Source organism: Salvelinus alpinus, chromosome 7 (assembly GCF_045679555.1).
Source record: "Salvelinus alpinus chromosome 7, SLU_Salpinus.1, whole genome shotgun sequence".
NCBI classification, from domain to species: Eukaryota; Metazoa; Chordata; class Actinopteri; order Salmoniformes; family Salmonidae; genus Salvelinus; species Salvelinus alpinus.
In genome coordinates this window covers 64,516,417-64,534,804 of record NC_092092.1, presented here as the reverse complement: position 1 = coordinate 64,534,804, position 18,388 = coordinate 64,516,417, and the positions used below count along the sequence as shown (strand labels likewise).

At 42.5% G+C, this 18,388-nt stretch overlaps 1 protein-coding gene across 1 annotated transcript in view; it reads left to right on the top strand.

Moving 5' to 3' along the window:
* Positions 1-313: 313 nt before the first annotated feature.
* The window catches only part of LOC139581471 (peroxisome proliferator-activated receptor gamma coactivator 1-beta-like), a 118,730-nt gene continuing 100,655 nt past the window's right edge, over positions 314-18,388 (top strand). The window contains exon 1 of the mRNA XM_071411261.1: positions 314-424. Within this exon, the coding sequence (XP_071267362.1) occupies positions 344-424 (81 nt within the window). The 5' untranslated portion in view covers positions 314-343. The remainder of the gene's footprint in view (positions 425-18,388) is intronic.

The following is an 18,388-nucleotide window of genomic DNA, read 5'->3' as shown; positions in this document are numbered from 1 at the left end:
TCATCATCACATTCCCCACATGCATTTTGAGTCTATTCCAGCTGGACACGTTTTTTTAAATATTACTCATATGCATTTTGTTTTTCCAAGCATGCTTTCATTACTTATCTCAAGGACAATATGCCTACAAATCGATTGATTCACAACCTTTCGTAGGAAAATTAAGTTATCTAAATGACTTGTCGAAACAGTGACATCACATCATTATAGGCCAAGTAATAGTACATTTGTATTTCAGTTATATCAGTCTATGACAACGCCCTCATCCGGCGACTAACTGCAATTGAACGTGAACAGAACTGTATACCCGCTCTCAGACTTCCCAGCTCTCATTCTCTAGAAGATGGCGGACTGCGTTTCACTCTTAGATGAGGAGCTCTCTTCTTTTGTCTTCAATTACCTGACAGAAAACTCAGGCAGCCAGGTAAGGGATGTTCATATGATATATATCCAGAATCAGGACTACCTGGCCGAGGGTTCATGTTTGCATGTTATTGGCAGAAGCATGCGTAATTTAATCTTCATGTATGCTCTGGCTGTCAGCATCTCGGCTCTCTAACCGGCGTCTTCAGACCTTTGACGTATGTGCTTCACGTGGAGTTGTAAGGAAATGTTATTAGTGCGAACAACGTGGGATAGTAATTAATAAAACATTTAATTTAGGTTGCGTAAAATTATTTTGTAATTTAACATTGAAATAACAATTTATATGTTGCTCATAAAACTTTTACTATTTTTGACTAATCCTGTCAAATCAGAGACCTCAGCACGTGGGTAGGCTATAGCATGAACTTGGCTATTTATACATTTGATATTGAAATGAAGGGATGTATTGGCAATACTTTGTATACGAAGGTTTGACTATTTATTTCCCATCCAGCTAATAGCCTACAAACTGGAGTTTTGATTAATGCTTATATTATTGCAAATCAATGCAATTTGCGTATGTTGGCTATCCATCTGTTTCACCAGCCCATCTATCTAGTAACTAAAGATAGTTAAACTGTAGACCGGTATGCTACGGTTTCTGTAGTGCGTCTCTCACGGATCAAAGTTGGGCTAAAGTAGCTAGTGAACTACAAAGGGAATAGGGTGCAATACAACGACAATGACTATTTGATCCGATCATCGACGTCCGTTGAGTTTCAGGTGCTGCAAGAATGATGATGTGAAATGCGGAATATTGTGCCCATCTGTGAAAAATTCAGGCGATTATGTTTTCGTAATCGTTTGTGTAAGCAGCGATCCACTGTTACAAAACCTTGATACCAGCGAGCCACTGTTATAAAACCTTGTTACCGGCGAGACTGTTGCAAAACGTTCTTACCAGTGAGCCACTGTTACAAAACCTTTTTACCAGCGAGCCACTGTTACGAAACCTTGCTACCAAAAATGCATGTTCTAGGGGGTAACAAAATAACAATTGTCAAACATTCATATGAATGAAAATCCAATTATGGGCGGTATCTCATCGTAATGTGATATTGCACAATGTTATTAGACCACCAGATTTCAAATAATTATAGGATGCAACTGGCCAGCATACTCACGGATTATTCTCAGTAGGCTAAATTTCATTGAATTCCAACTATTATTTATTGTAGCCTACCCAGGATAGATCATGATGTAACGCTAGATTGCGATGAGAGCATTCGTTCTCAGATATTCTACTTTTTGCTAGATGTGTAGCTAGTGAGCAGGTTCATTGATTGCAGAAGCCAAGACTAAAAGTGATTTACATTTCAAGTCACATGTGTAAGGTGTGCAGTGAACATCCCGTGTTAAATGTCAGTTAATAAGTATCTAATAATAACATTAATTAATTATGAGTTGAAACATGGTACAGCATAATTAACAAAGGGTTAAACATGCATATTGAGGGCGTCCCCGCTTAGATACGAAGTTCCCCTAACTGGAAAGTTATATTTGTCCCAGAGCGTAATGTGACAACATTGTATCAGGCTCTGATCGCGTAGGGATGTTCGTGATATTAGCACCATCAAATGTAGCGTTCGATGCGGTGTTGCATGTTAAGCCGAATTATCGGGTTGACAGTGCTATCTATGGTCATTGTAATAGTACCCTACTATCGTGACCGGGGGTGTATTGATTCCGCCTATTCTGTTGCAAAAAAAATCTAAAACGGAAGCAAACTGAATGAAACGGGGAGGGACCTACCTGAATTTGTCCAATAATAACTCGTTTTGCTCTGTTTGCTTCCGGTTTGTTCTTAAACGGTAAACGGTTTCCGTAACGAATACACCCCATAGTTACAGAACACAGAGTTGCTGCAGTCATGTGCTTTCTGTTGCGTAGTAGTCTGGAGGACGCGGCTCCAGTGACGTGCATGAGCGACAGCTACGCTCTTTCCTCTGGGTTGCATGTGACTGGTGCTGCTGCTGCCAGTACTGTTCGGCTGCTTCTAGATCAGGACGAATAATTCACCGGGTCTATTCCAGTTTAGTCAAGAGGTTCTAAAGATCAGTCCTACTTACAACCACAACCCTAGCGGAACCACATAGAGTAGTTCTAGATTGAGAAGTGGATGCCATTATCCCCTTTTAGTATTTCCCCTTCCATCTGAATACATTTTTATTCTTCTTTTCAGAAGTATTTTCTTAATCAAATGTAATCATCCATTTTGATGTAAATATTTAAAGGCCTATACTACTAACGTTATATGGGCCAGTTATGTTCTACCCTTTATATTCATGAGATGCATGAGTTACACAGCCTACATAGCAAATGCATTTCTGTAGTTTGTCTCATCATTTAGGCTTCAGTATGTGGTTTCACCGCCTGTCAGTCAATGGTTCATTTGATTCTGGTTGCTGAGTGAGTTGTCCTGTTGCATGGACATATCAGCTTTCAAACTGAAGTCTTGTTTTCCCAGATTTAGTCAGACAGGGAAACAATATAGTCCACTGCACCAGGCAGGGTGCTCACTGTGCTCAGCAGTCTCTCTCTCTTCAATGAAATGCTGTGTATTATTACACAGGCACTGAGCTGTCCTGCCGTGATGGAATACTGCAGTGCTATGTGTTCAGCTTCCATGATATGGGCTGAGTCACCTGTCAAGCCTAGAGTGGAGGCCTACTCTTTCTAACTAGAGCAAATGCATTATGTCTATGAAATGAGCAGTTCCTACAGTACACCTGCCTGTTTCTCTGATGGAATGAATGAAATTAGCTTTGGCTATGCTGTGTACTGACTGAAGATTATGGATAAGACTTCGTTTTTTCTTAGCGGGGTTTAATGCTGATTTAGACTGGCCATGAACCACAGGACATTGGTTTCTGTGTTTGGATGTTCACTGTGACGTTACTGTATTTTTAAGCCCGACTACAATCTGGAAAATCAGTCAATGAACAGTTACAGAGAGGATTCTCATCACTGATCATTTTACTCCAGGAGTAGCATTTCACCTATATTTAAAGTTCTCACACATTATCTATGAGGGTCATTCTGAAAGATCCTAGCCTATCACCTAGCCTACCACCCATCCTTCAAGATCATTATCTAGGTAGGAAGAGCATTTTCATTTTTTTTGTTGTTGTTGAGAAGGATCATTCTGAATGATCATTACTCAAAATTATCAACTCAATTGAGGATGAAAGAGTCTAATCTCCCAGAAGTGTTGCTGGGAGGTTTTTCTTGTGTCACTGCCTGACTTTGTGGTTTGTCACTGAGGATTGGAATGTTTGCTTCCTCCCCAAAGCCCCAGAGATCCATCATCTGGCTGAGGCTCTGAGGCCATTCCTCAGGGAGGCTTGAGGATGCACTCTCATGGATCACTGTACCTCTCCCCTCCACTCTGAGCCTAGCCCGTGGGTAGGAAACTAGATTCAGCCACGGGCCGATTTTTGCCAGAGCGGATGGTTGGTGGGGCGTAACGGAATTATAATAATCTGTACACTGAAAATTGACCACAATTAAGCCCAAAAAGAGATTGTATTTGAAAATAACAATCATTTCATAACTTGATTACATTGAGACACCATCACATATGTTTATTTTTTGATTCGTGGGAATACTTAAGGACAGATTTTTATAAATATGACACGTTCTTATCTGAATTGCTGGATGATTTTACAGTCTTTCTTGACCATGAAGTAAAATAGATATCACTTTTTTACCCCAAAAGTTTTTTGGGGTCCCAAGAAAATCACCCCTGGTCTAACCTAGGTGCATCCCACATTTATCCTATTCCCTTTATAGTGCACTACTTTTGCCCTATCAGGCCCTTGTGGTCTAACGTAGTGCACTATAAAGGGAATAGGGTGCTATTTGGGACGCATTTTCTGACTGTATGGGAGGGAGAGGAACTAGGAAACAGCTGATTAGATATCAATAATTGATGCAGGCTAATCCATCATCGGCTTCAAAGGCTATCCTTTGCATGGACTCCTGAGACACACACTGACTATAGCAGGCATTTGGTTGTCTTCACATATTCAGGCTGTGTTCTCCCAAGTCAATAAGGATCATTTTATTTTCCTTTTGATTTTGTTTTCGATTATCTCTTGTCCTAGGACTCATCTTTAGCTGTGCCAACATGCAAATATATTATTGTCTTTCATTTTCCTTTTGAAATTAGCCATGGTTTTGAAATATGATATTATGAAATAATGTGCATTTAAAAAAAATGATCTAATAATAATACAACAAGCCATAATGTCCTTAATTAACCTTTGCAAGTGTTTTGTATTCATCACAATGACTCTATTGATGTTGAGGACATTAGCGTGAGCCTGTAGCTTGCTTTGGGAAATGCATCAGGGCCTTTAACATAACGCCAATGGGCCTAAGTAGGCAGGTTTCCATTGACCCAGGTTTATTCAACAAAAGCATTGTCGCTAAAGAAATCTTTGTGACATGTGTAATAGAAATGGCAGGTATCGGAGAAATGTTCTAAAGATCGACAACATTTTTATCAGTTCGACTGGTGGATTTTTCTGTTGTCTAACTTTATGTATTGTGACAAATTATGATGGAAACAGTTTTTAGAATAAATTATGACTGCCAAATCATTTTGAAGGTACGCGGGGCACGTGATGTCACCGCGTAACTATAAAGCTCCACTCCACATTTAATTATAAATGCCTACATCTTGCAAAATATTTTTTGTTAACTATAAAAATCTTTCTTTGCAGGACAAAGATTTGCATTGCCTTGCTTTTGTAGTTGGCGGGCAAGTTTCACCATCCAATTATTTCAGATCTACAGGAGTGCAAGTCTCACCATGGCACGGACCGTGGCGATACGTTGGCACGAGAATTATTAAAATATGGCAAATATTAGTCAGTTGTTGCATTCTATCCATGTTGGCTTTTGCGGGCTACCTGAGACATGAAACAGATAGGTGGGCGGGCATACAGACTGTCGGCAATTTATTAATGAGCAATTTGCAAAAATGTGTAATGGAAACACTGTAGGTTTTTAGGTGTGATGTCGTTATGTCCAGCTGTTTTCATCGACATAAGATAGTTAAATGAAAACGCACCCTAGCAGGCAATTATCACATATTTTTTCTATGCCAACCTTCTAATTGTCAACAACAAATCCCTGGACAAGTTAATGTGAACACAGCTAATGACACCTCAGATTCAGCTCCTCAACTTGTGAGGTATGATCCATGAGAAATCTGGAACAGGAACATGCTGTGCCCTAACTGGCACCATATTCCCTATAAAACCTAGTGCTTTACTTTTGACCAGGGCCCATAGAGACATTTGATATGCACAATTGACTGTGGAAACCTTGGGTAGGGCCATATAAAATCTGCATTGTGGAGTCACAGATTTCAGACATAAAAACGGAATTCAACAATATTCAAAATTGTATTGAACTTAGTAGGGAATCAACTAAATGTATTGAACTTATTAGAAAATTCATCAAGATTATCATAAGGCATGAAAAAAATGCATCAGTGATTTGTATTTTTATTCAACTTTCTGAAGAGACAACGTCACAGGAATGTCCCTGTCTGTGTGTTCGCGTTTGTCTACCACTTTGTGTAGTCGTTAGTAATGTAATGACAACCTTCTTCTGGTTGATGGAAACGCTTTCCCTAAAACCTTCTCTATTAAATGTTACCTACAAAGTAGCCTATGCCTTCCGGGCAGAATGATATTGTAACGATTGTTCTCCTCCTCGTCTGAGGAGGAGCATGGATCGGACCAAAACTCAGCTTGTGTGGAATACATGATGAATTTATTTAAACAAGACGAACACGAAGCACACTTGAGAAATTACAAAACAATAAATGACGTAGACCGACCTGAACATGAGAACTTACAGAACACGAAGAACGCACGAACAGGAACAGACTAGACTAGACTAGACTAGACTAGACTAGACTAGACTAGACTAGACAAACGAAACAGTCCGGTGTGGTACATACACTGACACGGAAGACAATCACCCACAAACAAACGGTGTGAACAGCCTACCTTAATATGGTTCTCAATCAGAGGAAACGTAAAACACCTGCCCCTGATTGAGAACCATATCAGGCTAATTAACAATGAACCTAAACATAGAAACACATAACATATAATGCCCACCCAGCTCACGTCCTGACCATACTAAACAAAGACAAAATAAAGGATATAAGGTCAGGAACGTGACAGATATCAGGATTATTTGCATCAATCCAGTAGACATTTTTTTTGCAATCTCCCTTGAGCGCTACAGAAACATTGCTAACCAAACAACTGTCTTTGGCTGGTGCGCAGTTGAATTAAAGGGTAGGCCTAATTACAACCCAATATCTACATTTCAAAAGAGCCTGCTGATGTGGTCTTGGTGATGTGGTTTACGCATTGTTGTGGTCTTGGAACCTATTAAAAAAGTGTGAAAACCAGAAATCTGGAAAAACAAATAGAAGAAAACTACATTTAGTTAAAAAAAATACAGAATCAGGCAAATAAACTGATTTTATAGGGCCCTACTTGGGAACAGAGGAGGGATGCTTCACTCTGTGTGTGCTTTTCCTGGCCACTAAAGCACATGCCTGTTGAGACAGGTCATGACTTGCAGGTGGAGGCCAGGATAGGAAAGGCCAGGATAGGACATGCCCGGACAGGATAGACCCGGACAGGACAGGAGCAGAGTAGCAGACTGTCTGATGAGGCTGATTTAGGTAAAGGGACGTTGAAATTGGGTTGCCAGGTGTTGTCGTCCCCTGATGATATTCACCGCCACCTGCTTTACCATTTCAATGTGCATTCAGGCATTTGTTCGTAGTCAGCATCCTCCAGGTCATTATACTGTACCTCAGCCACATCCAAACAATGGGTGTGCAAGTAGTCTATTGTAGATGGATTGTGTGTCCTGAATGTAGGGTCAACAGGTTTTTAAGTTCGTTTTTGAAGTTTATGGTGACATATATTGTGTTGAGATGAAATACATATTCCTTCCTGATGTTTTATTTCCTAAAAAACACTCATAAGATGAATGTTCATAATCATTTAGATGATTTAAGTGATATAATTGTTTCCCTATTTGAGTATGCAAGTAATTCACCTCTTCAGTTCAGCAGAAGTGTGTAAAACAGCTATTAATGAGAGTTGCAGGCGGTTCAGTTGTAAATGAAGGTCTGGTCTGTAACGGTTGTCGAAGTCGTTCTCCTCCTCAGACGAGGAGGAGCATGGATCGGACCAACACGCAGCGAGGTATGTATACAAAATGAATTTTAATTATAATAACGAATACGAAAAATACAAGACAAACTACAAAACAACAAACGACGTCAACAGACCTGAACATGCGAACTAACATAAACACGAAGAACGCACGAACAGACTAAACAAAACGAAACAGTACCGTGTGGTGCACAAACACAGACACAGCAACAATCACCCACAAACAAACAGTGTGAACAGCCTACCTAAATATGGTTCTCAATCAGAGGAAACGTAAAACACCTGTCCCTGATTGAGAACCATATCAGGCTAGTTAACATGAACCCAACATAGAAACACATAACATAGAATGACCACCCAACTCACGTCCTGACCCACTAAAACAAACAATTAACACAATAACTAGGGTCAGAACGTGACATGGTCAGGATGTAGTGGACAACAGTCCAACTCTGCATCAGCCCGAGCCAAGGTAAATGAAGAGTTAACTAGCAGATAACACTTCACAGCCCAAAGACTGGTCTTGCATGATCAGTACTGGTAGGACTCTTTTGGGTTTCATGTAGAAGCCTCTGTGGAAAGGTTTCTACGTGGAACCCAAACGGTTTCTTTCTACCTGGGTTCTTCAAAGGGTTCTCTTATGGGGACAGCCAAAGAACCCATTTAGGTTTAGATAGCACCTTTTTTCCTAAGATTGTAGTGTGATGGAGACCTCCATACAGGGTACTGACTCCGCTTCTGTCCAAGTGTGGAGCGGGTGTGTGTGTATGCGCATATGCATGAGTGGGTATGTGTGTGGAATATGGATTGAGATACTTAAATCCTGATGTTTAAACAGCAAGACTGATCGGTATTGCTGCGCTTCAGCCTCATTCATAGTGAGGAGAACCATTAGATGTTGATATAAATAGATTAATTGGATATAATATCCAATATAGCCTAGTGCTTACATGTGTTTCTGTTGCGAGTTTGTGATTTATTTAGCCCTCAAGCCCAGCCATATGAAGATCTGGGTGATAAATGAATGGCTCCTTCATAGTAAACCCTTACTGTGGGCGGGCCAACCTGTCGGTCCAACCTCTCTCTCTCCCTCTCCTGGGCGTGATTGTAAACCAGGGAAAGGTTAAAGTAAAATGCCAATGTCCTGATAGTGCAGTACAGTCTCGCCGTGTTCCAGCCCTGCCATGGTAACCTAGCACCTGGGGACTTACTGTGGAGGGCAAGCTCACACTGGCAAGGGCTTACCCCCTAACACTGACTGGGTTAGCTCAGCGAGCTCATAGCCTGCTCATTAACAAGAGGTGTGTATTGTCCATGTTCAGAGCAGGAATGGATGTTGACTCGCTGTTCTTTAGTGTAACAAGTTTACACCAGCTGAAAATAAATGCCTTATCTGTCATTATGTCAAAAGTGTGGCCAGGCACAGGCGGCAGGGCCTTCCCTGCAGCTATACTTGGTTATTAACTTTATTGGCTGGATATTAGTTATGGATCTCACATGGCCGATCAAAACCCTACAACCTTGTTATGGGGTGGTTGCTAATTGTTTCACACACCTCTCATGTACTGTTATTCTGTTGGCAGTTGAGAGCATTACTCATGGCTATAGCCGATCGCTAATAATGCAGCCAGCTGACTGTCAGCGTGACACTACAGTCTGTGAAGGGAACAGAAATCCTGTATTTTTCACAAGGCTACTTACTGTATTACTATTCTTAGCAGCAGAGTTGCTTGTATTTCTGCTACTCAGAGAAGGTGGAGTTCATAAATAGCCACCATGGCAGTGGCACAGTCTATTTACTTGAGGTGTTGTCAGTTCTCGTGTCTTTGGCTATGCCGGATTAAGTGATATGACATGCTATTCTATAAAATCCTTTCTCCGTAATTAATATTACCTGATTGCGCTAATCATGTAAATGTAATTAACTAGAAAGTCGGGGCACCACAAAATAATATTTATAGAGCTGTTATCTTCCGAATAAACTCTTAAAGACCTAGTAATATTTTACATCAATAGCAGTCAATATTAATCATCACCTTATTTCAGTCTCATCTGAAAGTTGTAAATTCTTGGTTATCTTCACGAACCCTGGCTAACAAGTTGAATCAGCAATACAAAATTGGGGTTAATTATTTATTTACTAAATACCTAACTAATCACACAGAATTACATATACACAGAATGAATCATACCTTGATTACAAATTACGTCATAAAGGAAAACGTCCCTGGCGGACAGAACAGATATGACAGCTGGTTACACAAAAGAAAAGGGGTCTGGGTTTGAGTGAAAGAGCGGGAAGACTTGAGGAACAAAGGGAGAAGCCATGCTATCGTAAATACAGTATCTTATGCATTCTAAATTACCGCCCATTTGGAAAAGGAAAATGTAATAAATATTTACTCGGAGATGCGCTTCGGTAGGTTGGTGGTAGATGGAAGGCCGTGGTGCCCAACAGAGTCCTTTGTCCTTTGAAGAATGTCTCTGCTGGTAAATTGGATATGTTGTAGTAACGTCGTTGTGTGGTAGACGGGATACTCTATCTGTTCTGTCCTAGCCCACGTTTGCAGCTGCTGTTGCTAATTCAACGGCTAGGAGGTATCACTTCTGTAGTGAATAAGAGTTCAAAGTTCATACCATTCGCAACCAAAGCTCACGCTAAGGTTGGCTTCGTTCTGTAGTTATTATCTGAACCATTCTGACATCGGATCGTCATCCTAATGTACCCGGAACAGTTGACATGTTAGTCCTTTTAATGTATGGACCATCGTCCTCATATCCTCGGAACAGGAGGTTACATTTTCGTCAAGGCTTTATATAGTGGCGGGAGAAGGGTGTGTTTTCATAGTTTACAGCCCGTGTCTCTTCACAGGGGCGGGTCACTGATTGAGCAGAGCCCTAACCTTATGAAAACCCAAATCTCTCATTTGGAAGCTTAAATTACATTTAATCTTTTCACCAATCATTTTATATTCAAACATTTAAATTGAACAACAATTCTATGTGAATCCGATAACTACAATGTGCAGACTTTCCACTGTAGAGTTTATGTCATCCTATCATTGATGAGAATGTCTCAGATGACAACCGAACTGACATCATATTCATTAAGTACCCACCCATATGTACAACTGGTTGGATTACCAAAATATGGTTAATTTCCCCCCACCTTCTGATGTTCCCAGAATCTCTATGTTAACCAAGGGATTTTCAAATGTCACATCAGTAGGGTAGAGAGAGGAAAAAGGGGGGAAGAGGTATTTATGACTGTCATTAACCTACCCCCAGGCCAACGTCATGACATCAGCATGTCAGGTTGGATTCCGCATGATTTCATCATGATGCCGTATAATCATCATCAAGCTGTCTGGGGGATTACGACTCCCTCCAACTGCTTACCTTACAGCAACCTGAGCACGGTGCGGTGTCCCATTTAAAGATAGTTAGTATTCACTGCCCTAGACAAGGGATCTGACCCTTATGTCATGATTTCAGGCCAGATCACCATCTTCATCATGATCTGACTGTTAGCTTAGCCTCTGTGTTATGAGCTGTGTTAACTTACCATAGTGGTGACCTTTCGTGGGTCCCTGGCACACACACTCACAACAAATAGTACACCCGTATAGTGTTGTCACACCTTGGGGAATGCTGCTGGTGCAAGGCCAGGGCCTGAGTACCTGACGGCAGCAGGTAGGTAGGTAGGTAGTAAACAGGAATGCTGCTGCAGGGTGGAAACGAGGGTGTATGGAAACTGTTCAGGGGACTACGTAATAGAGATGCACTGCAAGCCACTACCTGCACACCTGTGAAAAACATTCCACTCTGCCCTCCCACGACAACAAAGCAGAACAGTGTTCCACCACATGGTGGGCTGGCTAGGGAATTACAGGAGAGGGGAGGGATCTGATTGGTGGCCTGGCTCACTAGTAGCTCTTTAAACTCTCTGATTACCTGGCCTCCCGCCAGCCAGGCTTCTCACAACATCTACATTTCCATTGTCTCCATTCAGGCTGTTTGGCCACAACAATGGGTGGTTCACCATTAAGGCACCCAGCATCGCAGGTGAACAGTAGGTAGAATCACCCCCCCCCCACCCCACATACACACACCGCTGCCACTGACCTAGTTTAACAGTGAACTTTTAGCTTGGCAGGCTTAGGCATTGGTTGCGTGACTGGAGCTTGGGAGCTGAGGCTGGTTTTGATTCGCGAGCTTGACAGGCTTTACTCACATGTCACAACGACCTTCTGACCTCTGCTGCCCCACTCCATATCTGTCCTTCTCACACCCTGTCCTGTTCCCCATCTATGACAGTAATAATGACAGAACATTCCACTGACTACAGCACAGGAGAGAAGGTATGGGGAACAGCCTGAAGACATACTTTATCACCTTGTTTTGAAATTGCAAGCTAACTATTGGCTAGGTGACAGCTTTGGCTGGGATCTGTAAGATTTAGTCTAAACTGGTGTTAACTAGTGTTCTGTCTGCACATGATTTCAACTAAGATCAACCCATCTAATAGTATTTCCTCCTCAAAACATACCAGATTCACTCTGTTGAAAAAAGGTAATAAAGAAAATACAGAATGCAATACTCTTCCAATCCTCAGTGAAGACTCTATAGGACAGGTTTATCGACACCTCGACTCCCCCCCAACATGCTTATTAGTGAGCTACATCCCCCTGATAGTATCATGAAAAGGCAAGGACATTGGTATAATTGTGGATTCCCAACCTTGACTAACACAGAGAAATCTAATTAAATATGACTCTCTCCTTTTGCTGAACATCTTGGGACGATGTGGTATATAGTAGGGCGTTGGGCCAGTAACTGAAAGGTCGCTGGATCGAATACCCGAGCCGACAAGGTGCAAAATCTGTCGTCGTACCCTTGAGCAAGTCACTTATCCTTAATTTGCTCCAGGGGCGCCGTACTACTATGACTGACCATGTAAAACAACACATTTCATGTACCTATCCAGTGTACATAACAAAACATATTTATTTATAGCTCTACAGTGCCTTCAGAAAGTATTCACACCCTTTGATTTTTTTTCAACATTTTGTTACGTTACAAACTTATTCAAAAACAAAAACAAAAAAATCCTCAGCAATCTACACACAATACCCCACAATGACAAAGCGAAAACAGGTTCTTAGAAATTGTTGCTAATTTATTACAAATAGAAAACAGAAATACCTTATTTACGTAAGTATTCAGACTAGAGGTCGACCGATTAATCGGAATGGTCGATTAATTAGGGCCGATTTCAAGTTTTCATAACAATCGGAAATCGGTATTTTTGGGCGCCGATTTGTATTTTTATATATACCTTTATTTAACTAGGCAAGTCAGTTAAGAACACATTCTTATTTTCAATGACGTCCTAGGAACGGTGGGTTAGCTGCCTTGTTCAGGGGCAGAACGACAGATTTTCACCTTGTCAGCTCGGGGGATCCACCTCTTGCAACCTTACAGTTAACTAGTCCAACGCAATAACGACCTGCCTCTCTCTCGTTGCACTCCACAAGGAGACTGCCTGTTACGCGAATGCAGTAAGCCAAGATAAGTTGCTAGCTAGCATTAAACTTATCTTATAAAAAACAATCAATCATAACCACTAGTTAACTACACATGGTTGATGATATTACTAGATATTATCTAGCGTGTCCTGCGTTGCATATAATCTGACTGAGCATACAAACATACAAGTATCTAAGTATCTGACTGAGCGGTGGTAGGCAGAAGCAGGCGCGTAAACATTAATTCAAACAGCACTTTCGTGCGTTTTGCCAGCAGCTCTTCGTTGTGCGTCAAGCATTGCGCTGTTTATGACTTCAAGCCTATCAACTCCGGAGATGAGGCTGGTGTAACCGAAGTGAAATGGCTAGCTAGTTAGCGCGCGATAATAGCGTTTCAAACGTCACTCGCTCTGAGCCTTCTAGTAGTTGTTCCCCTTGCTCTGCATGGGTAACGCTGCTTCGATGGTGGCTGTTGTCGTTGTGTTGCTGGTTCGAGCCCAGCGAGGAGAGGGACGGAAGCTATACTGTTACACTTGCAATACTAAAGTGCCTATATGAACATCCAATAGTCAAAGGTTAATGAAATACAAATGGTATAGAGGGAAATAGTCCTATAATTCCTATAATAATTACAACCTAAAACTTCTTACCTGGGAATATTGAAGACTCATGTTAAAAGGAACCACCAGCTTTCATATGTTCTCATTTTCTGAGCAAGGAACTTAAACGTTAGCTTTTTTACATGGCACATATTGCACTTTTACTTTCTTCTCCAACACTTTGCTTTTGCATTATTTAAACCAAATTGAACATGTTTCATTATTTACTTGAGGCTAAATTGATTTTATTGATGTATTATATTAACTTAAAATAAGTGTTCATTCAGTATTGTTGTAATTGTCATTATTACAAATAAATAAATAAAAATCGGCCGATCTAATCGGTATCGGCTTTTTTGGTCCTCCAATAATCGGTATCGGTATCGGCGTTGAAAAATCATAATCGGTCGACCTCTAATTCAGACCCTTTGCTATGAGACTCGAAATTGAACTCAGGTGCATCCTGTTTCCATTGATCATCCTTGAGATGTTTCTACAACCTGATTTGAGTCCACCTGTGCTAATTTCAATTGATTGTACATGATTTGGAAAGGCACACATCTGTCTATATAAGGTCCACAGTTGACAGAGCATGTCAGAGTAAAAACCAAGCCATGAGGTCGAAGGAATTGTCCGTAGAGCTCCGAGACAAGATTGTGTCGAGGCACAGATCTGGGGAAGGGTACCAAAAAATGTATGCAGCATTGACGGTCCCCAAGAACAGTGGCCTCCATCATTCTTTAGTGGAGAAGTTTGGAACCACCAAGACTCTTCCTAGAGCTGGCCGCCCGGCCAATCTCAGCAATCAGGGGAGAAGGGCCTTGGTCAGGATGGTGACCAAGAACCCGATGGCCACTCTTACAGAGGTCTAGAGTTCATCTGTGGAGATGGGAGAAACTTCCAGAAGGACAACCATCTCTGCAGCACTCCACCAATCAGGCCTTTATGGTAGAGTGGCCAGACGGAAGCCACTTCTCAGTAAAAAGCACATGACAGACCGCTTGGAGTTTGCCAAAAGGCACCTAAAGGACTCTCAAGACCATGAGAAACAAGATTCTTTGTTCTGATGAAACCAAGATTGGACTCTTTGGCCTGAATGCCAAGCATCACGTCTGGAGGAAACTTGGCACCATCCCTATGGTGAAGCATGGTGGTGGCAGCATCATGCTGTGGGGATGTTTTTCAGCGGCAGGGACTGGGAGACTGTTCAGGATCGAGGGAAAGAAGAATGGAGCAAAGTACAGAGAGATCCTTGATGAAAACCTGCTCCAGAGCGCTCAGGACCTCAGACTGGGGCTAAAGTTCACCTTCCAACAGCACAACGACCCTAAGCACACAGCCAAGCAGGAGTGGCTTCGGGACAAGTCTCTGAATGTCCTTGAGTGGCCCAGCCAGAGCCCGGACTTGAACCCGGTCGAACATCTCTGGAGAGACCTGAAAATAGCTGTGCAGCAACTCTCCCAATCCAACCTGACAGAGCTTGAGGATCTGCAGAGAATGATGGGAGAAACTCCCCAAATACAGGTGTGCCAAACTTGTAGCATCAAAACGAAGAAGACTCGAGGCTGTAATCGCTGCCAAAGGTGCTTCAATAAAGTACTGAGTAAAGGGTCTGAATACTTATGTAAATGTGATATTTCAGTTCTTTATTTTTTTTCAACATTTGCAAACATTTCTAAACTGTTTTTGCTCTGTCATTATAGGGTATTGTGTGTAATTTGATGAGTACAAATAACTAGAATAAGGCTGTAACGTAATAAAGTATGGAAAAAGTAGATGGGTCTGAATACTTTCCCAATGCACTGTATGTCTTACGTTTGACTGATATGGAACTTGACAGAGCTCAGTGACATCTCCAAATTGCTGCACTTGACTGTTGACTAACATGCTCACTTGCTCAGACCCCACTGCACCTGAGGACCTGCATCTTGCAGCTTCTGCCCCACTATAAACTACGTAGCCTTTGTTAAACCTTTCTATCTTCACGGCAGAAGTGTGCTCCAGTGTCTCGGTCCTCTACTGCCCCTGTCTCCAGCCACAGAGGGAAAAGTGAGTTAACTGCTTTAGACAAGGTCTACTCTGGGCCAGGTTGTTGTTCGATGCCAATGGGCACATTTTTAGCAATCACCAGAGAATGTTCTGGAGTCAGTTCTATTCCCTGTCAAAGTCTTGAATTCTGCCCACTCCACAGAATGTTTCTCTCTCTCTCTCCCGTAGCATTCGTGCTTTCATGTACTTCCACAGCACTGTTTGTGCTTTTCAGTGCTTCCCATGATGCTCTGCTGCCTAGCCTGAAATTATTTTAAGCCGTCTCCGTTTACACAAGCAAGCAGGATCCAACTCATTGGATCGACTGCAGCTTCATTTGCATGTTATTCTTTGAATAAATGAGAAGCAGTCTATTCTGTTATCAGTGCATCATCAGGCTCAACAACATTCTGGAGGCAGCGGCATCTGGAGTTTCAGACTCCCACTGGAGATTGGTCTGATTTTACTGAGGAAACAGATAAGCATTGAGCCAGTCAGATTTCTATTGGGATATGTGACGCAGACAGGTGAACTCGCACGCACGCACGCAAGCGCACACACACACACAAACACACACACACACACACACACACACACACACACACACACACACACACACACACACACACACACACACACACACACACACACCAGTTTATTTCTAATGTGTCTAGTAAAAGTGTCAGTATACGATCACCTGGGTCAGACGCCTGGATGAGAGAGGCAAACTGTGGAGGGAGTTGAGATGGGGATGCACTCTGGCCCAGTTTCCTGATGACTCATTGATTTCTCTGCAGGTATTTGTCTTGAGGTGATTTGAGGAAAGAGTGCAAATCGTTTCCCATCTGAAGCCCCCCCCCCCTCTGCCCAGTTTCCAGATGCTTTCTCAAGAGATTGCTTCTGCTTTCTCAACACTCTGTTTCGATGATGTTTAGATAAAGGGACAAGGTCTGTGGCTGGCTGCAAGTCTAGAAATGAGGAAGGTATAATAATGTCTGGGAAGAGCTGTTTTATGCTAAGCCATTTCAGTTTTCCTTTCTCAGTAACTATGTAGATGCAATGAAGTGAATGAAGTCACGGGACTGAGTTGGATCTCCTCAGCAGCCTGGTCTGATGTGTGTTCTTCAGATGGCTCATGTTAAAGCCTAGCCCTATTTGACGACAGTATGGCAGGGAATGCCACCTCACCGGGGACTCAAAAGGCCATGTAATAGAGGCTTCGGCCAAGCCGCGGTATCACTGACAATCCTGCCTACTTAGGAGTCGGCCATGTGGAGGCTGCTGGAGTTGTCCTTTTATGTTGGGGCAGTGTTTGGGTGGTGTCACCAGGATGGTCTGTTGATAGTGATGGGCCATAGTGAGGACTGAATGCTTTCAGAGGGGTGTCTCTCTCTATCTGAAGGGTCATTAGAATGGGAGAGGCACACTGGACCATTTGTTTCATGTGGGTTAGCCTTAAGTTTGGTACAAAACAAAGCTGAATAGAGCTGGAATTGTTTAAGACCTGCAGGGGAAGTTTTTCTAGATTGTTCTAGCACTGTGTTTTTTGCAAAGCAGCCGAGATGAAGGAACAAGTCATACCAGCAACACATATTGAAATACATGAAAAAATTTACTCACGCAAACGTTTAACCTATTTATCCCTAGAGTAGGTCAAGGGCCAAGTTACTACATCGGCATTAACTTTTCACGTTTCACAATCCATTTCCATGAATGTGAGGCCAGTCGTGTTGCATTTCTGTCGGATTAGCAAACGACTCTAATTATGTAAGCCATCCTCTCCTCGTCTAGCAGTGAGCCTTCTGTAAGTACATCCTACACTTCCTGGTAAACACCCACTAATTCACACTGCGACAAAACCCAGCGCTGTACTGTACTGCCTGCTGACTCCCACTCCTGCTCCTGAAATATTCTCAAGCAGCACTTACCGTGACATAGAGTGCTTTACAAAACGCCAATTAATTTTTCAGCGCACCATACCTCAGGTATTTGCCCGGCAGGTACAGAGGTCTGTTTTCTCTCTATGTCACTGGCAAACCCCTAGCTTTCATCAAAGGCGCACATCAGTCGTGTGTGCGTCGTGTGTGTGCCACTGCTGGGGGCTTCCATTAGTGGAGTAGCATGGCTGTGAATGACAGCAGAGCGCCAGCAGCACAGAGCACACACCCCCTACTGGTCCTCTGGTGTCCTGCAGGGCTACTGAGATGTGAAGGTATGCTTCTTTCCTCCACCAAGGCCAGCTCTCTTCTCTTCTCTGTGCGCTGTCACGGGGGACACCTCCTGATGGATGACATGAGGTGGGATGGGATCAGGACTGGAGAGGAGAGAAAGGCATGGAGATGGATCACCTGGTGTGTGTATCCACTTATCATCATGCCTGGCCAGTCCTCCAGGACCTCTCTTTCACAATCCCTCCACTGTTCCCCCTCATCTACCTTTCCTCTTATCTCTGCCACAGGAACAGTGGAACAGAGGATACAGCGTCACACAGTCCTCTAACAGCAGGAACATGATGCAGTGATTAACAGTACTGGCCGAACGAGCTTCACAGCCATGTCTTATTTACTGTTAACTTCCCCAGAAAACA